General features: G+C 34.2%; 2 protein-coding genes across 7 annotated transcripts in view; one reads left to right on the top strand and one right to left on the bottom strand.

Moving 5' to 3' along the window:
- The window catches only part of LOC129254913 (general transcription factor IIH subunit 3-like), a 19,920-nt gene extending 3,110 nt beyond the window's left edge, over positions 1–16,810 (top strand). For 2 of the 5 annotated variants that reach the window (XM_064108312.1, XM_064108317.1), the window contains exons 2-11: positions 4,288–4,407; positions 5,964–6,079; positions 7,120–7,271; positions 8,725–8,784; positions 9,214–9,243; positions 10,311–10,339; positions 10,835–10,909; positions 11,239–11,361; positions 14,655–14,691; positions 16,182–16,767. In XM_064108312.1, the coding sequence (XP_063964382.1) occupies positions 4,309–4,407; positions 5,964–6,079; positions 7,120–7,271; positions 8,725–8,784; positions 9,214–9,243; positions 10,311–10,339; positions 10,835–10,909; positions 11,239–11,361; positions 14,655–14,691; positions 16,182–16,219 (759 nt within the window). In that variant the 5' untranslated portion in view covers positions 4,288–4,308 and the 3' untranslated portion in view covers positions 16,220–16,767. Of the gene's footprint in view, positions 1–4,287; positions 4,408–5,963; positions 6,080–7,119; positions 7,272–8,724; positions 8,785–9,213; positions 9,244–10,310; positions 10,340–10,834; positions 10,910–11,238; positions 11,362–11,736; positions 11,873–14,654; positions 14,692–16,181 lie in introns of all 5 variants that reach the window. The other 3 variants (XM_054893454.2, XM_064108297.1, XM_064108305.1) reach the window with 3 other exon arrangements.
- A 1,866-nt stretch (positions 16,811–18,676) lies between these two features.
- On the bottom strand, positions 18,677–23,240 carry LOC129276085 (uncharacterized). 2 transcript variants are annotated; one of them, XR_010295427.1, is made up of 3 exons: positions 23,124–23,240; positions 20,050–21,781; positions 18,677–18,966 (listed from the first exon to the last, which is right to left on the bottom strand). XR_010295427.1 is itself a non-coding variant. In XM_054912528.2 (2 exons), the coding sequence occupies exons 1-2, from the start codon at positions 23,225–23,227 to the stop codon at positions 21,130–21,132; spliced, it is 756 nt and encodes a 251-aa protein (XP_054768503.2). In that variant the 5' UTR covers positions 23,228–23,240; the 3' UTR covers positions 18,795–21,129. The 2 variants fall into 2 exon arrangements, 1 of the variants encoding a protein (XP_054768503.2); XM_054912528.2 differs by having other exon boundaries at positions 18,795–21,781.
- Between the last annotated feature and the right edge of the window lie 989 nt (positions 23,241–24,229).

The following is a 24,229-nucleotide window of genomic DNA, read 5'->3' on the forward strand; positions in this document are numbered from 1 at the left end:
TGTGATAGGAGAGAAAAAATTAAATGTGTAATCTGAAAATAACCCATTTTCTATAGAATTGCACCACTTCTAACACTACATGATGATGTTGTCACGGTCTCGGTGCGAGGCCGGTGAAAGCATTTACAAGAAAGTATATTTTTGAGGCAAAATATTCAGCTGTATGCGATGACTGCATAAAACTTGCATTTCTGTTTTTAGTTTAATAGCTTTTGATTTGTCAATTAAATTTTGGGGTCTGGTTTTGGTCTTTAAATAGTCCACATTTAGTCTTCATTCAACTGTCAATGTCTGCTGCACTACTAGTAGTATAAGAATTTACCCCAAGATATGATAATAATGCTTGTAATCGAATAACATGCATTTGTTAATTTATTTTATACCTATTAATTTATTGCAGTATGAAAAATCCTTATCACAATTTTAGGGATAAATTGGGCACAATATGCATCAATTAATATGATTAATACAGAGTATTAAATAAAGGTAAACAATGGCAGTTTCGATAATTAAAATCAGTATTTTGTAATAAGCTTTCTAAAGGGAAGTATAAATAATGATCACTGCAAATGAAATTCTTGATTTACGAAATTCCAATGTATTACTATTATTTCCTCCACATTTTCTCGTATATTTTTCTATTTTCTCTCCCTCCCCTTCCTCTTCTATTTCTCCTTTGTGGTGCTATATTACCCCCGCTTATACGCCCCAGATATATTCATAATATGCCACAAAGGTTACGGAACTGGAAAAGAGGCAAAAGGGGGCGAAATGAGCAGGGACAGAAAGAAAGGCAAAAAAATAAAGAAATGAAAACCAGGAGGGGGTATAGTGAGAAACAAAAGATAAAGGAGAAATTATATTTCACTGTCTTAAGATCCCATATTGATCTTAAAATTAGATGACTGAGAGGTAAATTAGGGAGCACCAAACAGTTCGTGGCGTATCCAACTTTTGTAATGTGAACTTCCGGTCCCCTTTAATTAATTCATTAAAACATTGAAAAAAAAAAGGAATATTTTTTTTAAATACATGAAAAATTAAAAATAGGCTTACCTTACAATAAACTACATAAGAAATTGATCACATTTTGACATTCTGTTTTTTATGTTTGTTAGAAATATCAAATTTATGTTTTCACCAAAAATTAGCATTCTACAAGCAATAATATGAGCTAACAGCAAAACATATTTTCATACACTAATTTGCATCATTTATTTTGAAATATGAAGATTTAACTTGTTGAAATTTGTAGTTTCAAAAACCTATAGGCCTATATAGTAGAGCGGATAAGCCGAACAATAGTGAAAATTATGACTAAAGCATGAAACTTTCACGAGTATTAGTATATGCCGTAAAGATTTATTTTAAAGATGGGAGGTAAATTTATAAATGCCATTTTCGGCCGTTGCCATGGTAACAGATTAATTTCTCCAAAATAACATACATTCTCATGTAAATGGTAAATAAACATGATATAGATGACCAAAATTAACATTTTCAGGCTCCCAGTTGAGTACATATGAAATTTAGAAATATTCAAGATCACCAAGGTAGTTCTAATTGGTCTGTTGCCATAGAAACGGCTTGTTTTTCCCCAGAAAAATATTTGATTAATAAAACGTAGAATATGATTTATCTTTAATATCACCTAATTTTACAGTGCTAAACAAAGATATTTTGGTTGCTAAATGTATAAATTCCATTTCAAGCTATTGCCATGGCAACCAAATAACTTCTAATTTACAACAAAAAAAATGGTTGACAAGACAATGGACAGGTGGAAAATACAATTGGAATTGACTTAATATGTATGCTTAAGTTTTGACCCACTCATTTGAACAAAAAATACAGAGTGTTCTGCAGGAGGTTCCGAGGTTGTCTGTCCAAATCAATAGTAAACGTATAGTCAATAGAACCAAATCCGCGGAGGAACCAAATCTGCAAACATCAAGCCACGTCAAACCCGGCGGATATGGTTCCGATTTAAACACGATATCGGCCATTTAGAACGATATCTGCCGGCGGATACGGTATCTGCCGGTGGAACCAAATCCGCCGCTACACCGGCCGTACCGGTAGTACCCCGCCTGTAACCGGCCCCGTCATGATGTGCTGGGGTGGTATTCTGGGCCCCGGCCCGTTTCTCAACACTGGAACAAGTTAATCATATCTTTATCCACCAACCACCAGTAGAGGTGCCGGTCCAAAAATTGGGATTGTCCCAGAAAACATGGATTTGATCTAGACCAAAAGCTTTGGACTCTCTTTTATTGGTTGTTCCGCTGAACTCTGTTGGCCCCACGTGTCTTAGCCAGGAGGCTTCTAGAGTAAAATCATTTACTAACGTATGCTTACCCTCCACGAAGCCAGGGATTCTATTTCATTCATCTACACATACCGCCAAAAAACCTAAAACTTTCGCCCCCGAGATTTCTACTTCTAAAATATCTAGCCCTAAATCCTGTAGTGTAAATGGGATACAACTTCATTTCCGACATTTCTACTCTATCGATTTCATTTTTAAACAAGAATTCATAAAAAAAATGAGAAAAATAATATGAAAAGTCATGATTAAGGTCAAAGGTCACTTAGGGTCGATGAACTTTGGCCATGTTTTTTTTAATAGAAATTGTCATAACTAGGTAGGACAACAATAAAAGCGAAACAGCATTTCTACTAAAAAGCATTACCTTAATATATTCTTTATTAGCATTATTGTCAAAGACATTGCTCAAAACTTACCACAAAATTTCCTAAATAGTGAAAAATAAGGCTTAAATGCTCCATAAATGTGTCTGGAAATGCATACAGCATTTTGGCCCATCCCCATAGGCTGTACTGTGTGGGCTAGTGGCTGAAAATAGGCATTTTGAAGTCTTAATGCTGACCTAGACTTTTTGAGCCTCTGAGCTGCCATGGAAACATGTCACATTGATTTATACATTTAACTACATTGTGCGCTCAAAATATAGAAAGAAAATTTGAGGCAAATTCACCCATTGACATTTTGGACACATGTCTACAGCACTTATCTGGTGCCATTGTCCACCCTATAATAACTTTGAAATTTTATGGATCTAGTTCAGGAAACTTGGACATAAGAGCAATCAAGTATCCTTGAACATCCTGTGCGAGTTTCAGGTCACATGACCAAGGTCAAAGATCATTTAGGGTAAATAAACTTTGGTAATGTTGGGGGTATTTGTGGAAAATAAAAGTTTATGATAAAACTTGGACATAAGAGCAACCATGTATCCCTGAATATCATGTGCGAGTTTCAGGTCACATAACCAAGGTCAGAGATCATTTAGGGTCAACAAACTTTAGCCATGTTGGGGGTATTTGAGGAATTGTCATCATAACTTTGAAATTTTATGGATCTAGTTCAGAAAACTTGGACATAAGAGCAATCAAGTTTCCTTGAACATCCTGTGCGAGTTTCAGGTCACATGACCAAGGTCAAAGCCCTAAGGTCATTTCGGGTTAATAAACATTGGAAATGTTGGGGGTATTTGTGGAATTGTCATCATAAAAAAGTTTATGGATCTAGTTCATGAAACCTGGACATACAGCAGCATAAGAGCAGCAATGTATCCCTGAATACCCTGTGCACGTTTCAGGAACATGGGCAAGATCAAAGGTCATTTAAAGGTTAATGAACTATGGCCGTGTTGGGAGTAGGCCTATATGTTAAATTGGCATCGTAACTTAGAAACTTTAGAAAGTTTATGGATCTAGCTCATGAAACATCGACATAAGGGTAATCAAGTATGAATGATTGTTTTGCACATGTCCTAGGTCACATGATCATGGTCGAAGGTCATTTTGGGTCAATGGACATAATATTTTATTATCATATTAGTGTTTTATTCTGTGAATAATTATTCATTACATGTAGCTGTTTTCAAAGGCAGCACTACTGCTACATTGAATTGCATAATGCGGGCGAGACTACCAGAGGCATTCCACTTGTTTTTCACTTACCGGTACCTCTGCAGCCTGCGGGACAGAGTCTAACGTTAGATGGCAATTACAGGGATATAGCATGCTAAAAATAGATTCAGTGACCTCAATTCCCCCAGTCCACTGTCTATTTTTCTTCCAATAAACTTGTTATGAAGCCTGATGTGTTTACATTTACTAGCTCATGCACTCGATTGATGTCAGCACTTGACAGGTGAATGAATTTTCCTAGATTTCTTGAAAGTCCAAAGTCCATTATTCTTGTTAAATTACCTGTGCGACCTCGGCTGACTCTAGATTGAATTTTTTACTCAATAATAGGTCTGTTTTACCAGTTAAAAGATGTCTTCTACAGACGAGGAAGATGTGGGAAATCTGGTTGTCATAGTGATTGATGTCAATCCAGTTTGGTGGGGGAAAAGGAGCCATCATAAACAACAGGTAAGTTGTTAGCAGGAACAATGATATTCTGGTTTAAACTTTTAAGATGGCAAGTTATCATCCAAGCAATAGAAACTCAGAACATTTTGCGGAATAGAGAACCAACCTCAATTTCCCTAATTTCTGAACGTATCAGACTACTATACCTCGGTCACATTTGCTCTACGGCGAGTCGAAAATAGCCGTTTTATTCATTTTAATTCAAACCACCTATATTTAGCTGGTATAAAAAATGTTAAAACGGCTGATTTCGACTCGCAGTACGGCCGCCATAGAGCAAATATGACCAAGGTATTACTGGTACCTTTGATCGTTGGAGAAATAAAATCATAACAATAATATATAGTATTCGTATGGACTCATGTTTTAGGGGAATCTAGTACATGTATAGTACAGTTAATTAATAAATATAAGAAGCCCTATGTCTTTTAATGGAGAAAAATTAGTCTTGTCTTCCCAAAAAAAGTAAATGCTTATTTTTTGGGGACGTGACATTAAGATTTAATGTGTAATTTGTTGCAATTTTTTATAAGGAATTCTATAATGAAACAATTCCTCCCTGTTTCTTTGTAAAGTTAAGCCAATAAATGTTATAATATCTATGATTGTTTGCACATGAAATGAATGTATTTATTGTTTTCTTCTGACAAATACATATTTTAAGCTCAGCAGTGTAGTTAGTGTAGGCATCGGATCATTCATTCCTTTTTAATTCTTTTCTCATTGCAGAAATAGCAATTAATTGAGTCTTATTTTCCCCTTCATTGATGATTTGTGATTAGTGAGTGTATCTACTGAAATATAGTTATCATTTATTTATTTGGGGATCATTGAGTTTATTTTATTTGTTAACTTCCCTTAGATTTATGTGAGAGAAAGATGGTTAAAGGTCAAGTCCACCTCAGAAAAATGTTGATTTGAATCAATAGACAAAAATCAGACAAGCACAATGCTGAAAATCTTATAAAAAATGGATGTGAAAGAAGAAAGTTATGACATTTCAAAGTTTCGCTTATTTTTAACAAAATAGTTATATGAACGAGCCAGTTACATCCAAATGAGAGAGTCGATGATGTCATTCACTCACTATTTCTTTTGTTTTTTATTGTTTGAATTATACAATATTTCAATTTTTACAAATTTCATGATTAGGACCTCCTTGCCTGAAGCACAAAATGTTAAAATAATGGAATTCCATGTGTTCAGGGAGGAATGAAACTTAATTTCACATAACAATGACGAGAAAATCAAAATATTTCATATTTCATATAATAAAATACAAAAGAAATAGTGAGTGAGTGATGTCATCAGTTCCCTCATTTGCATACCGACCGAGATGTGCATATAACTGCTTTGTGAAATGAAGCGAAACTTTAAAATGTCATAACTTTCTTATTTTACATCCGATTTTGATGAAATTTTCAGTGTTATGCTTGTTGAATTCTTCTCTTTTTATTCAAATCAAGTTTTTGTTGGGGTGGACTTGTCCTTTAAGTATTGAGTTCATGTAGGATTATTGAGTCTGTTGCTCCATTTCATTTGTTTTCTTCTGACAGAAAGATGTTTTAGCAATAAGCCAGTGCATGGATTCTGTGATGGTGTTTGTCAATTCACATCTTATGATGGATAGACGCAACAAAGTAGCCCTCATTGCAAGTCACACTAATGAAAGGTAACCAATCAATTTGAACAGTAAGCTTGTTAAGCGGACAGATACCTTTGGCCATGTTTGTATGCCATGTTCCCCCTTGATTTTTCTTATTTTTATAATGCTGATATTGGATCCATTAGATTCGATTAAAGGAAAACAACTTAGAAATGAAACTATCCATTCTTCAGATGTGAGATATATATTTTGAACTGATGCATTAAGGTATTCAATGCATTATTTTGATTTCATTCTTAGGTACTGTCTCATAATGCTGTTTGTAAGCTGTTCTGCATGACAGGTGGAACTTTCTTGTATTCTATGAGATTGATATACCTAAGTTTTGACTGTTTTACCATAATAGTGGCAATGAATATCCTCGGGAATAAAACTAGGAAAATGTTTGATTTCCAATCAGATGCCTGTTAAAATGGGAATGATAAACTATACAAAGATTTAAAGTGCAGATAATGGGAATGAAAATAATTGAGAATCTTGCATGTATTTAACACCAAAGAAAGGGTCACCAGTTGTGCATGAAGTATTGCATTAATTACCAATAATTACCTATAATGAACAGCTTGGTGAAACCTCAGCCATACCCACTAGGAGAATCATCTTTAACTATGCCGTTTATAGAGCACCTCTGAGTTATATCAAAGGCTGTTACATTCTCTGTAATTAATCGAACATTTATCTTACCATGTTCTAGCTAGATATCATATGTAAGGCAAGGCAGTAGATCAAGGATACTTTCAGTTATTGTTTTCTTCTTTTGGCAAATTCTTTACTTATATGCTGAAAAGCATGTTATTTAATAAGAAAATCAGTGATAGACTATAAATCAGTTAGTTGTGCACTACAAGATCATTTGACTTCAAAATTATAAGTAAGTTTACTTCTATAGGAATTGTCATGCTTCTTTATCTTATGACTATCCAAGAATTCTGTTCTCGATGTTCTCTTAAAATTGCTGCGTTTCATACCGTTATTCTTATCTACATTGCATACAAATCTTTAAATAGTTCAGATTAATAATCTTAAACCTTATACCTTACCTTCAGCCGGTTCTTGTACCCAAAGAAGACAAGTGATTTGCTGGACGATGTTGATGATCAGAGAGAGCAAGATGAGATGAATTCTGATGGAAAATATGAAGTCTTTGCTTCTATCAATGATGCAGTCATGGAGGAACTTAAGAACTTGGTAGATGAAAGTAAGTTAAGAACTCCATTATGACGAGGAAGTTAGGAACATCTCAGTATCATTGACTTGATTTTAACCCTAAATAGACTGAGCTATTTTGTTTTTTCAATGGATATTGTCGAGGACTTTATTTTGACCATAAACAAGATGAAATTAATTTATTTTAATCAGTAAAAGGAAACATAATGATACATATATGAATTTTGGCTAAAAACACTTTGCATTGGATTTGTACACAAATTCACGTTTTTGAGCAGTTTAGAGTCTGCATGCACTTACAAAATGTTGCGTAATTTTGGAACCGCATACCTGGGGGTCGCAATTTTGGTCTCAAAAAGTTGGTTTATGCATATTTCCTGTATAAATTATGATTATTTACCGCTTATATAAAAAAATGTCCAATGCTGATGCGTGCTTTTGTCACAGTGCGCCAGTTGACGCCTGTTGCCATGGTTAAGTACGCTATTTTATTAATGAGTCAACTGTTTTGAATTCATGAGTCCACTCTTTAAACAGTGGACTCATGAATTTATTCAACCATGGCAACAGGCGTCAATTTGGCGCACTGACAAAAGTGCGCATCAGCATTGGACATTTTTAAATTATGTTACGTGGTAAATAAACGTAATTATTTATGCAGGAAATCTGCATAAACCATGGGTTCAGCCAATGGTTTTAAACACTACCTTTTTGAGTTCAAGCCATTATGTTTCCAGGTCGTCAGTTTGTCCAATTGTTTGTACAACTTAAACAATAAGTGTTACATATGTACATTATAAGACAATAAAACAAATTATTATAAAACAAAGAACAAAAAGTTAAGCAACAAAAACATTGAAAATTATTACTATTATCATTATTTTTTTAACCCTACCCTAAACTTAACATAAAACCCTATTGCAACCCTAAATCTTAGACAAACTTAAGCCCTGAGCAATTGTCACAGGACAAAATGCCGTGTCACTGCTGGAGTGACAATGAGCTGATTACTTTGGCGAATAGAGATTTTTGATGGTTTTCACAATTTATCAATAATACATTTAATTAAGTTAAGATCCAGCAATGGCTGAGGCATAAATTTTTACTTTCTTTAGCTGAGATCCCATGTAGTTTATTTATATATGCAACCCCTTGGGTGGTCATTTTATTTGAATCTGTTCAAACCCATTTTGAGATCGTTACCTACTTTTGTATTTATTTCACAGTACTCTATTCTGACAGTTGCAGCTGTATTGTAGTCAGTTTTCAGATATTGACAGTATTTACTCATATGTATATTAAAGATGAAAGCATCACCATACATTCTTACAGGAATTAATACAATTTATAAAGTGTATATCATATGTTATATAATTTTCTATGCATTCTTTCATGCAAAAATATACTGAATATATTGAAATTGTAAAAGGATGAAATTCTAATCAATAATATGATTTGGATGCCTTGTTTTTTTTCCTGAACAGACCCAATGGTATCACATACTGATACCCTTCTGGCTGGCTCTTTGGCAATGGCACTGTGCTGTATCCTTATTACATGAGTTATGGTTGTAACGTTGAATTTGTATGAAACTTTTTTAAATTAAGTTAGAAAATGTAGTGCACCTCAGATATAATGTATGTTGTTAGATTTCAAAATTACCAAAATAATAACAAATTTCTTATATATCTGAAGACAAATCATTTGCAGTTGTGCTTTTTACAATAATATTCTCCCTTTATAAAAGAAAAAATCCTGAAGCTTGATTTAACCTTCTACACAACAGGAGTTTCCTTTAACAAATATTTAATGACCTTTTTTATATCACAAATCTTATATCAGCTGTGATTTACATTGAATTATTATATAGATTTGAATGATCCAATACCTGTCAAAGGTGTATATATCATCTTAAATACCATTATGATCTTCCACTGGTGATTTTTTTTTCTTAGTAATGATAATCAATGCAGATATTCACAGAGTTGAAAAGGAATGTTCAGGTAAGGTTTGTTTACATCACCAATTACTAATTGTTAGATGTCAATTTTATGGCAGGCCGAGTGACCCAGTAATAGAGCTAAATGTACCATACTTTTGGCCCATTCATTTCCTGCTGCTTGAAATTCTACCAACATATTTGATTGACGTTTCCATTTTTAAACCCTCTATCTAAACGTATTCCCTTCTACGGTCGTAAAAAAGCTATTAAGGAGTTATTGCAACTGCAATGCGGATGGTTTCAAGAACACAGTAAATGTATTGATAATGCCAGTAAAACAACAAGGAACAGTCGGGAGATCTTTGCCAAAAGAAAAGAAAAAAACAAAAACAGCAGCTTCATCCTACATTTTGCAGCTAGAAAAACTGCAAATATGTCGTTTGTCCAGAGTCCAGGGTGGTGTTTCATATTAAAAGCTGTTCGTAAAGTTACGCACAACTTTACAAACGACTGGAACATGTTCTTATACATAAGTCAGCTACATAGGGATATCATTTACCACAAGAAAGGGTCACCAGTCGTGCGTAAAGTTGTTCATAACTTACGAACAGCTTTATGAAACGGGCCCCTCAGGACAAAACTGCTGTTTTGATTCACCAATGTGCTTTGCCATGAAAGGCATTTGACAACAAATTAGCTATGTTCTTAAAACCGTCATGCGTTGTGAATTGAAAACTCCTTATTGTCACATCCACAACGTGTTATGTCATTTCTTTCTTCCTTTTCTTTGTTTTTTCTAAGTATGATACTAATAATAATATTGATTTATTGGCCCTCTTTTGAAGTAAATCTATTTAAAAGGATCAGGAATTATGCAGACATGTATAATTTCAAGCAACAGCTTGTATCTTCAATATGCTACATAGTAAATTTGTAATCGTACTAGACTACTAGTGCAGCCACTCAACCTATTGTAACTTAAGATGTTTTGCATGCTCATTTTCACTTCTCCAACAATACATTTCATTACTGCACTGATACCTTTATTTCAAAGAGATTCATTTTCCTAATCCAATTTTGTTCAGTTGATAACTGTGTATATGTTGCTTCTCTTCCTTATTGTTGCAGTTGGAGAAAAAATCAAGTCTAGAATCCTTGTAAGTACGATGTTGATTGGTTCTTTTCAGTCCTATTCATTTATGGTGTAGAAAGGTGATTTGTAAGACATGATTTTCAACTTGCCCAAGAAGTGATTGTGATATGAGTATAGAGTGAGGGAGTGAAAATTGAAGAGTGAAAAGAAAACCTGCTTGTGATGTAATGAAAATATCAATCAACATGACTGTAGAATGAATAATGTAGTTCATACAAAGAAATTGTTGACATTTTTAAAGTTGTTGAATATTAAATTATCTGTGAAATTTGCTTTGGACAGAAAGTAGATTTATGATAATGCATTTAGTGAGAATTTTTTTTTTTATTTCCTCTTATGTTATTTTTTATGTCTTGATTTTTTCTGTTATTTAAAAAAAAATATTTGCAAGACAGGATATGAAATAAAAATTCAGTACTGTTTGATATCCAGAAGGAACTAGTGCTAGAACTACTCTCAATTAGAGATGACATTCTTAATGAAATTGTATTTTAATTAGGTACTCAAAGCAGCTGATGATAGTGCATCGCAGTACATGAACTTTATGAATGTCACCTTCACAGCACAGAAACAGGTAAAAAGTAGAAATTGATGAAACTTAGTTTTTGCCTTGTCTAATTATGTTCTATTTTATCTATTGCTGAGAGTCAAATGAATGAGAACATGATGAATTTTGCTATTCTGTCTTGATTGTTCACCAAGCACACACAAAAAAAAGTTGAGTTGATATAATCAAGTAAAGTTGAGTAAAAAAAAATCATCAGTAATTTGTAATAATATGATTTTGAAATAAAATATTCTCTAGTTATATCTAACTGGATTTCTTCCCCTCTTCCCCTCTCTCTTTCTTTGTCTGTCTGTCCCTCCCTTCCCACCTTTCTCTTTCCCCCTATTTTGATATAGAACATTCCTATTGATGCATGTATCCTTGATAAGGATTCTAGTCTCTTACAGCAGGCTTGTGATATTACAGGGGGAAAATATCTCAAAGTCCTTACAACAACAGGACTACTACAATACCTACTGGTGAGTCTAAGATGCAATCAATTAAGCAATTAAGCACAAGAAAGTTACAATTAGTAGTAAATATCTAGTGTATCTCAAAGACAGGTGTATCTCAGATATCACTATATTGAGACATCACGCTTTTTCATTGGTTAAAGAAAGGTGGCCTACTGGGCACTGTAATACATACAATAACATTCAATCTTATGATTGAATTCTAATAAAATGTGCTTTCTACTAGAAATTTTCCTGATTATTAAGCCAAATATTTCAAGTTTAATTTTCAATCTCATTGTTTTAAAAGCTCTGAAAATTGTACTGGAATAAACAGTCAGAAAGAGAATTTGAAGGAAAGGGGACTGTATCGTTTCATCTGAATTCATGTTTCATTTCCAGTGGGTGTATCTACCTTCTCCTAGCCTTAGAGAGAGCCTAGTCTTACCACCAGCCATCCATGTTGATTATAGGGCAGCATGTTTCTGCCATCGAACTCTAATTGATGTTGGTTATGTTTGTTCTGTCTGCCTTTCCAGTAAGTATCAATAGAAATCAAGGTGAATTGTTGATGGTTTATCAAAAAAGTTTTGAAATTAACCTCAAGTTATGGTTTGACTGTTTATACCAAGAAAGGTTAAAGGGCCCACTGTTCACCTTCACTGTTGATAAAGGACGTAAAACCTGCAATAACCTGATGTTTAATGGTGTCCAATAGACTACATAATGGCAGTTAAAGCATCATCATTTCGTTCAGTTAGCATTTTCTCTCTTACATACGAAAGGTTACCAATTCTCACATCATGATGTTATTCTCACTTATACTTCTTTATGTCTTTCCATGTAATCCTTGGTATTATTTTCCTCATATGCTGTCAACTTGATCACATGCTCTTTTCACAGGTTCATCCACTTCCTATGTGCATAGATCACATAAGGCATTATAATATGAAGAATTGAACCTGCTGGGGCCCGTAACACAAAGCTTTGTGATGATTGTAGAATATTTTTATATGGTTGATTGTATTGACTACAATGAACAATAAGTTGTGTAAATCAAACGTACAATTAATTGCTAACCTTTGTGTTACAGGCCCCAGGATTGTGTCTTGTGTTTGAGAAGACACTATTTGGGCCATGATGGTATTTAAGCTGAAAGTATTCTTGAATGCAGATAGGTCTAACAGTCTCTGTTTTCGGTTGTAGACTTTATCCGAAACCACATTCAGCATTTTAGTACATGAGTGTCTACGTATTCATTACACTTGTATTTTATCCTTTGGAAAAGACACAATTTGAATTCAGATATAATTACCGGTATTATTTCTAAAATTATTATTCCCATTGAAAATATTATAGTGGCTGCCGCTCTCGCTTATTTCTTCCATTCCGACCTCTACGTTAGGATGGTGCTCAGTCTGTGATGGATCACATGAGCTTTTGCCTATTTCCATTTTTATCTTGATATTTTCCGTGCAGGCAGTTTCCAAGAGAATTATTATAATAAAAAAATGGAAGAAAAAGGCTCGCTATAGATTATTTGCATTTCATAAGGTTCATAAGGTTCATAAGGTAGTATTTATTGTCCAGATAAATAAATAAGTGGAAATTTGCATTTTTACATGGTATTGAACATACATAACATAGCATAGAAAATGAACATATTTACAGAAAATCAAACAATCACATATAGTCAATTATGATATACACGTGCAAATGCTACCCACTGGGTAGCAATTGAAAAAAAAAAAAAAAAAAAAAAAAAAAAAAAAAAAAAAAAAAAAAAAAAAAACTGTTATTGACATTAAAATTAAGATTGAAATGGAAATCTGAACTGAAAGGTAGATATCGGATATTGAATTGAAATTACATTAGAATTGTAATAAATCAGTACTGTAAATCTTCACAGCATTGTCCACTTGTAATTGTTATTGTTATCAGTATTTACATATTATTTTTATTTTCAATATTGTTGTTTTAAAGAATTAACATCAACTACCCGACAAGGTAAATTTACATTATTAGGCATATCATTATTCTTATACAATCCCTTCCTCATTCAGCATTCGGATTGAGCTTGGCACGAATGAGTTTAAGAACCTATTTGTTCGACAACGTGCTGACCGTAGTCTATTACCAGATCTCATCCTTTCGTAGTTTACATTCAATGGGTGATCATTATTGTATAGTATCTCTTTTGCCTTTTCAAGTATTCTGTTTCGACATACATCAGTGAGGTTTAGGTCGTGTCCTGTTATTTTTTCTGCTTGTCTGACCATTCTACTTAGTATATTCAGATCTTTTTTGCGACAGCTTGTGAACCAAACCACACAATCAAATATGAGGATGCTTTCAATAAGTGATCTATAGAATAAAACCATTATGGTGCGGTCAACATGGAATGACTTCAATTTTCTTATGAAATACATCCGTTGTATTGCCTTCTTGTAAATTGAATTGCATTGATCTCCCCATTTTAATCCATCGTCAATAATGGTACCTAAGTATTTGAACTTATGAACTATTTCAATTTCCTCTTCATTGATTCTAACACGACAATTACTTGGTTCTACTTGTTTATTATTTCTAAAGTCAAATATCATTTCTTTGGTTTTTGTTGCATTGAGATCTAAGAAATTGTCATTACACCAGTCGGTAAACCATTTTACACAGTTTAGATACTCAAGTTCACATTCCTTAATTAGACCAGGTCGTTGACAAGGGTCGTCTTGTCAAAATATATGACTAGGGGGTACACAGCAAAGAAAGACTCAGGGGTTAATGACTAAGATTTTAGTTTCATCGGCAAAAAGAAAAAGAAAACAATGGTGCACTTTATTATTCAAATTATATATATATACAGCACTTGACTGAGTTGACTCACCACTGTTACAGATATATTGGACAATGTCTAATATTTATAGATAAGCTCTAAGATTTTTTATTATCAGAGAAATATAAAGACTAATTATTTAACTTTATTTTAAGCCTCCAAGTATTAAAAAGTTTCCTAATCTATCTGGCGTCTAGCTGGTGAATGGAAAATTCTATTTCCAGCTTCCCAGTCTCAAATTTGTTTCCATGTCTGTTAATTCCGGTGTCTATATGAAAAAGGTTGATTCCTATACTGTTAAACCATTTATTTCAGGTTGCTTGCCCAAAATAATTATTAAGAAAATTTTTGTTTTCTCTTCGCCATTGAAGCTGAAATCTGAGTCATTGACCCGTGTCTTTCTTTGATATTCTGATTGCATTCTGTTACATGATGAATGATATGTCCAAAAACATTGCCATTTGTTTTCTTTCTTTATATTCTTCAGTTTTCTGCACCTATAGTCCCATCTGTTCAACATGCCAGTAAGTGTGTTTGGTTATTTTCCTTTCTTTTTCAACAGTTATTGAGATGCTAGAACAAAATAATTTGAATTTAACTTAATTTGATTTGAATTACTAGAAAAGGTTTACTAGTAAAATTAGATGACAGCAAAAGGCCAAATTACATCTTTTTTAAAGAAGTAAAATACAACATGTATTGGTGATCATAACAAAAATGAAATTTTGATAATAGCACAATAGGTGACAGATCATGTTTGGTGAAGTACATAATGATTTCGAGAATTAAAAGAGAGGAAGTTATAAAGGTTAAAGTAAATTTGCCCCAGGGACCTCGCAAACAGTAAACTTTTATATTTTTACTCATATAATTTCATCAATAAAAGGAGAAAGTGATAATTGACATAATATTCTGCATTTGTATAGTGCATATTGGGAATATCTAAATGACCTTATGTGCTTTCAAAGGACTTTGGATATAATCATTACCCCGACTGTCACTCTGACTTAAGCCTGGCAAGTCTTTATAAAGTGCATCCCACCCAAAACAAAACTAAGAATTATTAATGATTTATCATAACTTGACCTCAATTACAATTACCTATCATTGTAAAGCGGAGAGTTTCCTCTTTCATCTACTTTACGCATGATTGAGTAGGAACAATTTGAAGAAATCATTAAAAAATATCACTTGGTGGACTGGACAGTATTAGAAATCATGTGTAGAAGTAGAATTTCTGTTCCTTTTAATGTTTAAGAAATAAAGTTATGCTTCTTTGAAATAATGCTTGTACTCCCATAATTTCAATAAGAAATGTGTTTTCACTGATTGCTCACTGTTGCACAGTTGATATAAGACCTTATGCATGGCCAATCAATGAAATAAGTGTTGAGTAAATCAGACAGTGAGCTTATGAAATTGCATTATATTTGAGAAACTGAACTTTCCTTGGGAATTTTCTTTGAGGTATCAAAGTAATAGATATTGAGTGTTTTAGATATGTGATTTCTTGTTGAAGTTCAGATACTACCTGCCAAGTGACTTTTTGGTATCCTCCCTCCAAATGTTTACTTTAATACTCATGCATGGATAAGGAATCATGTAATAATATACCAAGTGAAAGAAGAAACTCCTAAGCTGTACAGTGATAGGCACCTGTCAATTGTATTTGTGATCGTTTGATAAATCATCAATAATTTTTGGTTTTTCTTTTTCTGGAAAGACTACAGTTCACAAGCTTTTCTAGGAATTTATTCTTGTCAGGTACCCATTCACCTTACCGGGTCAAGTGAAGCACATAATGGATAAATTCCTTTCTAAAGGAACTAATACCATGGCTGGGATTCAAACGCATGACCCACATGTGTGTGTGTGTTTTATATACAAATTGAGAAGATAAACATTATTTTTTACTTAATTATGTTTACTTTGTCTCCAAACACCTACCCAATTTTGTGGTATGGACAACCACATTTGAGTTCATTGGTTTTTTTTATCTTTTCATTTCCCTCAGTACGGCCTTTAAGATCAAGGGTGCTCCTTCCAAGATGAAGAGGAAAAAGAAATCATCTGCTGTAACTTCTATAACATGAAATGAACATGGGGGATCCATGGAATACATGAGTAACATTTCAGAAGAGCAATATACCGTATTCAAATGCACAGGAGTGGGTACTGGTCAACTGGAGACTAATACGTATGAAAGAGACTCAGAGAGGGAGCCTTTTGTAGGACAACAACATCTTTGAATTTGGAATTTGTATAGTGAAGAGAATGACCAAGAAGACATAAATTTCTTTGTGCAGAGGATTTGCTCAATTTCTTGCAACGGATGTATTTGTCATCCAAGAAAAATGTCTATTGATTCTGGACTACTGTGAAACATTTGAGTACACATACTTTGTATTGGCCAAAAATGCTGGATAATAATGATGGAGTCAGATGGACAGTTGTTGCCCTGCTACTAGATGGAGGAACAGAAAACTCATTCTTATTATTGTTTTACAAGTTTGTGGAAACATATGGCTCTCAAAATCAGTTATTCATTTGACTCTTACAGTAAATTAAATCTTTGTTAATATAGTAAATGGAATAATGTTGTGTTGTTTCTGACATATACAGTAAAAGGAGAGCAACAGTTAATGTTTACTGGAGAGACGATCAGTTACTTGTGATAATGGTGATGATGAGAATAATGATTATGCTGGTGATGATGATGAGAGTAATGATTTGTGATAGTGGTGATGATGGTAGTGATGATGATGCTGGTAATAATGATAAAGATGATGGTAGTGAGAATGATGATATGCTATCGACAATGAAGACTGATAACAGTGATAATGATGGTGTTGATGATAGTGACAGTAATGATGATAACGGTGATAATGATGGTGTTGATAGTGATAATGATGATGATGATGGTGTTGATGATAGTGACAGTGATGATGATGGTGTTGATGATAGTGACAGTAATGATGATGATGATGATAGTGACAGTGATGATGATGGTGTTGATGATAGTGACAGTAATGATGATGATGGTGTTGATGATAGTGACAGTGATGGTGTTGCTGATTAGTGACAGTAATGATGATGATGATGATAGTGAAATTGATGATTATGATGGTGTTGATGATAGTGACGATAATTATGATATTGATGATAGTGACAGTGATGATGATGGTGTTGATGATAGTGACAGTGATGATGGTGTTGCTGATTAGTGACAGTAATGATGATGGTGTTGAAAGCGACAGTGATGATTATGATGGTGTTGATAGTGACAGTAATGATGATGGTGTTGATGATAGTGACAGTAATGATGATGATGGTGTTGATGATAGTGACAGTGATGAGGATGGTGTTGATGATAGTGACAGTAATGATGATGATGGTGTTGATGATAGTGACAGTGATGATGATGGTGTTGATGATAGTGACAGTGATGATGATGGTGTTGATGATAGTGACAGTAATGATGATGATGGTGTTGATGATAGTGACAGTGATGATGATGGTGTTGATGATAGTGACAGTAATGATGATGATGGTGTTGATGATAGTGACAGTGATGATGATGGTGTTGATGATAGTGACAGTAATGATGATGATGGTGTTGATGATAGTGACAGTGATGATGATGGTGTTGATGATAGTGACAGTAATGATGATGATGGTGTTGATGATAGTGACAGTAATGATGATGGTGTTGATGATAGTGACAGTAATGATGATGGTGTTGATGATAGTGACAGTAATGATGATGGTGTTGATGATAGTGACAGTGATGATGATGGTGTTGATGATAGTGACAGTAATGATGATGATGGTGTTGATGATAGTGACAGTGATGATGATGGTGTTGATGATAGTGACAGTAATGATGATGATATTGACATTAATGATGGTGTTGATAGTGACAGTATTGATGATAACACTGATGATGATGATGTTGATAGTGGTGATGATGATAGTAATAGAGAGTTTTCGCACAGCGGCGGGGAATAAATCCTACGATGCAGCATAAATGCGTTGAAAATTAAGTCAAATCACAATGAAATCTTTGTCGAGGGACAGTAAATCGAAACTGCACTTTTGTCTGTGAGTCTGGACAAACGACATATTTGCAATTTTTCATCAGCTTTGAAACGTCACACGAAACTGCAGTTGTGATACACTGACCCCTGACAAAGACTTAATTGTGATTTGACTTGCATTCAATACATTTGCTGCATGATAGGATTCATTCTACGCCGTTGTATGAAAACTCTGATGATAATGTTAGTGTAGACAATGTGTTCAGTGTTAAAACCTCACCCCTTTTAAGGAAGTTTCCTTACAGACTACACAACTAGTTCATGGATAGAGCTAATATATGCCCCATATGTTATGTTATATAAAACAAACATTTCAATTTTTTAATGATTCACGATTCACGACTAAACCTTTTCTTTCCTTCAGGAGTGGGTGTAAAATAACTTGTCTTGTTGATATACTGAAGGTACAATCAAACCATTTTAAATTTATTGAGAAAATGAAATTTCGTTGATTTTTTTTACCATACAATATGTGGGGAAACTGTTCACATATGACAACACAAAATAAACACAAATTTCAATAACTTTTTAAATTGATGGAAATTCCTCAAACCTTCACCAATGTTTTTTTATTATGCTCTCTGCTATTTTTACAATAAACTTTTTATCAGTGTGAACTTCCCCTTTAAAAACCTGTCACAGCCAGTTGATCTTTATTTTAACCAGCAATTCTTTAAAAAAAAATCCAACATATCTAGCACCCTCAGTCAGTCTGCAAGCCCCTGTGTTAATGAGCAAGATTTATCCAAGTCCTCTCGTGGCTGAATTCATGTCCCTGCAAAATCTTGTGAATTGTGAGACTTTCTTTCTCAAAGAATTTAACCACTTTCTCCTTAAGTAATATTGATTATTTTTGTACCATGGGAAATAGTAAATGTTACTCTTTTATATTGGTTATTTCTTTTGAATAAAATATTTTGATAAATAAGTGAATTTTTTACCTAAAAAGATGCATCAAAAATAATTTTCTTCCTCTGTTTTCACTTGCAAATTGTGCAACATTTTGTGTTTTAGGCACAAACATTATTTATATCATCAGAAAGCTCAAACCCTATACTTTCTTACAATGTCACTCTTGATACGTGGCATCTTTTAGATGGGTCAGCAGCCAGCTTTTTCCATCAAGATGCAAGACAAGATTTCTGAAATTTCTGAGTAACGTAAAATCCAGAGTTCTGATTGGCTGAATAATGTTTTCAAAACAACAGGCGCAGGTAATTTGAAGAGATTACCACATGGTGAGTGTGACCTTGCAGAGGCCCAGTGTGGGGAACATTGGAATTTGCATGGGTGTGTGGTCTCTATGACCAATCAGAGCGCAGTATTCTTGTTTTTGAGCTGCTAAATCAATGTACTTGGCCTATGAAAAGCTGGCTGCTGACCCATCTAAAATACATCTTCTTAAAAAAAATTATATCATATTAAAGCTTAGATCTTTAGCTTTATCATAATCTAAAAATCACTTGTGCTCAAACAGAAATTAAGTGTGAAAACAGCAACTTTTGTTGCATGAAAAAAATCATTTTGTTTCATGTTTTAGATCAAAAGTTTCCCTTATATTACAAAATCCTTTTAAAAATCTAAACACATGACCTGAAAGATTGATTCTTTTTCTTTACAAAGATACCAAAAACATGAAATTTGGTCAATATTTAGAGTAGCAATGGCCGAATAAAAAGAGGTGTTTTGGTCCGCACCAAGCTCATTAACAATGCAAAAACCCTCTAGTCATGAATATCACTTGGATAAAAGAAGCTACTTTTTCAGGGCTTGCCGACTGACTGCCCTCTCTCACTGATTTTCATATTTTCACTTTAAAACAGCTCTTTGACCATTTATTTTACAAATTTAGGGAATTGATATCAAGAAGCTACAGACAAAGATCATATCCTGACATTTTTAGCCCAGTCAGTGCTTTGGAATAGATTTTATATCATGGAAAAAATCAAACAGATACTTTACTTTGATCACAGATCAAATTAAATTTTCATGTAAAATTAAAAAATTTGTCCTGAAAAACACATTTTTATTTCATATCCTCCACATCATACCTGTTTTAGGGCATACAAATTCATATAATCTGGTAATGAATAGGAAAAGTGATAGTGACATTATGGGGAATTAACCGAAGCTTAAGACAGGGTTTAAACAAAAATACATCCTACAGCAAAGTAGATTGTTATCTTGAAGATATAAATGACCTCTACATCTTAGAGAGTTTTTAAGAGACAACACATACACACATGTATTAAACATGAAATGAAACTACATGACTTGCATCATAACAAATGCAGTATCAAGTTGTTTCATCCAAATCCCCACATTTGTGCAGAGCTCTAGCTCAATATATCACCCTACACGTAGTCTCCACTCATCAGCAAATGCTCGATCGCTCCATAACCCATGCCCCGCAGCATAAAAGTTACTATTATGGTAACTTTGTCAGCCAATGGTAATGATGATCAACAGCCAATCAAAATCAAGGATTCCATGCAAGTTACCTTTGCACGGAAAATTTACCTTAATGGTAACTTTTGTGCAACAGGGCCCCGGAATTAAACACAGATCGTAGATCATGCTTTTTCAGTCGTAGGATCAAAGCTTTGGAATCAACTACTTATCCAATTACACAAATCTTTCAAAACATTCATATCCAAACTGAAAACCTAGTACTTGTTCCTCTCTTAGTAATGATTGAATAGTGTATTGTGTTCAGGGGAATTCATATTTAAAAATTCTAATCTATCTCTAATATATAATTTACATATATTCACTTTCTTGATGCACCACGGGCACTGAAAGGTGGATCTGTGTGCTAAGTAGCTGGTATTATTATATAAATAGTGTAACTCTCATTAATTGAAGCTATCTCTTTGTAGTCCAAGGTCTGTCTTGTTCTCTGTGCCGGTTATATATTCTCATTGCTTTCTTGGATGGAACAAGTTTCTCACTCAGTCCTGCTCTTTCTTTTCTCCTCTTTCTTACAGTCTCTTCCTCCTCTTCTGCTCTTTGTCCCTCACTATCTTGATAATATCTATCCTGGAAGGGCGCCCCCATGTAGCCTCCACTTGCAGCACTAGGATAAGGTTCTTGATTTCCCCCAGTAAGCACCACGGGCTTATGATCAGCTCCATGAGAGAACTTACAAGTGTCTCCGAACCTACATTTTCCCTTCTGAAATTTAAAGCACATTTTTTTATTTCCTCTATCATCAGCACTCTCTGGCTTTTCTTGTTCCTTCAACTTCACATGCTTTTCGAGGATAGATAGTTGATCTTGTCTGGCTTGCTCAAAGGGATTTGCAAAGACAGATAAACTGATGAGGTTCTTGGTTCCTTCAGAAGATTCTGATGATGAGAAACCTTGAGGCAAAGGCAAAGGACCGTTATCATCGCTTTCCTTCTCTACGTATTTTCCAATTGCAGTTTTCTTTAGAGATTGTTTAAACAAGTCTTTCTTCTGATAATCATCAGAGTCCGAGTCTGAGGTGTCTTGACTTGTCAATAGATTCTGTTGTCTGTGGGATAAGAGAGAAAATGAATTCCTTTGGGTGAGACATTTCAGACATATCCTTCTGCCACCCCTATACCACTCATTCTATGTAAAAGCTTCACTGTAGCTTTGTTTTTCCCACCAACTATACACTTCTGTTGGACATTGAAATAAATTTCAGACTAATTTGTATTCAGATTCAATTACCCATGACCTGGTGTATGCACACACGTTGCATAATAATTCACATTTCTGTGATCATTACAGTGAACCAATTTTAGAATTTAAAGTAAACAGCTCTATCAGAAAGAGAAAGATTTACAATTTCATGATGTACATCTAACTTTAGGAATGAAAATATATTTTAATATTGCTATAGATCTAGATTACAGCTAGTATAACAAATATATTAAAATACCAGGCATAAATCTAAATTACGTTAATATGCCACTGGTCCATTCACTTGTGTTTATTTTGTTGGCCATTATGGCACAGATGACATAATTAAACAACCCAATGATTTACTCAGCAAGCACATACACTCACACTCACCATACACACAAGGCCAAGAGGATTGAGAAGAGAGAGGTAACAAATACAAATAATTTTTTTATTTATTTAAAAAGAGGCCAATATTTAGATCTAATTGCCAATATCGACTACTGCAATAACTTCTAATTTACTAGACAGGAATAACCGTCGTTTCTGGGGATTTATTCAACAATTTCTGACATTTTACTATAATCCTATGTATTGGTGAGTGAGCCAACGCAGTTCAGCGGAACAACCAAAATACAGAGACTGAAGCTTTTGGTCTACTAATTTACTTGCTAGACCCAAAGCTTCGGTCTCTGTATATCATGTTTGTTCCGCTGAACTATGTTGGCTTCTCTCAACCATAACCTCGTTCGTAGGTTGAGTGCTCTCACCAATGAATGGGGATGATAATAAAATGTCAGAAATTGTTAAATTCCAAGAAAGTGAGAAACAAACAACGGTTATTCCCGTCTCCATGGGCATGGTCTCCCGGACCTGTACTGTCTCTAAAACTTAGCTTGGATGTGTATTATTACTAATCTATTGGCATTGCTATTGGATGTACATATTTAACCCTACCCCCTTTTTTTTCCTTGCTCCTTTTCTAGGTCATAGTCATAGACATGATAGAGACTAGAGCTTAGATGTTTTTTATTGCCAAAAATTCAAACTTGGCTAGCCTTAGAGTGTTCAGTGTACCCTACACAAAATTGAACATGTGGGATAATGTTATACAAATTCTACAAGACAATAGTCAGAAATCAAGATCAATTTACATTTAATATCACAATTTGGCGAATTGCTCGCGAAAATGTTGTCATGGTACTTACTTTTCACTTTGTTTTTCTCGACGATAAATCGGAACCCTAGCTTCAGACTCCGATTCTGAGCCTGAAGAAGAAGCGTAGTCTGCTAGTGCTACAAGAGAATTCATGTTTGGTTGCCTTAGGACCGACAATAGATGGCGTTCAGGAAGGAATAGGGCAAGGCTATAGGCCTATTTTATTTTTAATTTTATTCCTCTCTATTTTAATTTTCGGCAATCAATTGAATAATGATATCTTGCTTAAATAATTGGGTCTGATACGAGTAAATGAAAACAACTTTTGTCGGGTACCAGCCAGACCCATAGCAATGGCGGGTCCAGGGGAGGGGGGAGGCCGAGAGAAGCGTTCGCCCCCCCCCCCCCCAATTTGAGGCGCACGTAAAAGGAAAAAGAGAGGAAAAGAAGCAAAAAGAATGGAAGGAAAAAAAATTATACATGCATGCACACCTCCGGCAACTCTGGTTTATTTTTTTAATATTGTATATTAAACATAATATAATATAATACAAAATTCTTCTTCTTGCTTTCAAGTCATATCATGGTCTAGCTCCTTCACGATACCTTTCTGGGGCCCGTTTCTCAACACCGTCATAAGTCTAACTTCTTGACTAAATCGGAGATAGTGAGCTACTTGTCCGCTAACTTCACGAAGCCCTCTTTACCAAGATCGGGTACAACAACCTCACTAAATATTTATGACACCTCCGAACCTGTCATAACTTCTTTCTTAATGACGTAGTGGCATCACGTGGGTAGACTATGACATGCAAAAGTGCCTAGAAATTTGAAAATAATAATCTTACGTAATCAATCATAGAGGTTGAAATTACATCACAAAACAAGTGGGATAATGCATTCAATGATAATTCTAATACAAAGAAACTATAAAAACTGTTGGTAAAACGCCACAAAACCATTCACTTTGAATAGTAAAATGATTTAATCGATAAAGATTCTACCACGTCAGGCCATCCATAACTGGACTCGTATTTGTTGTTTTCAGACCCCTATTAACATTTGGATAAATTCTATCTCTAATTTATGCATAGAATTTGTCAAATCGTATGTTTCGGTATCAAATATTTATGTTTGGTTTTGTTAAACTATATT

This window comes from Lytechinus pictus, chromosome 2 (genome assembly GCF_037042905.1).
Source record: "Lytechinus pictus isolate F3 Inbred chromosome 2, Lp3.0, whole genome shotgun sequence".
Taxonomy (NCBI): domain Eukaryota; kingdom Metazoa; phylum Echinodermata; class Echinoidea; order Temnopleuroida; family Toxopneustidae; genus Lytechinus; species Lytechinus pictus.

What these genes read in the sequence shown, in the direction of transcription:
- LOC129276085 (XM_054912528.2), bottom strand. Translation starts at nt 23,227, where the DNA reads ATGAATTCTCTTGTAGCACTAGCAGACTACGCTTCTTCTTCAGGCTCA. An exon ending in CGAGAAAAACAAAGTGAAAA is followed by an intron (nt 21,782 to 23,123) that starts GTAAGTACCATG and finishes CTTATCCCACAG; the next exon opens with ACAACAGAATCTATTGACAA.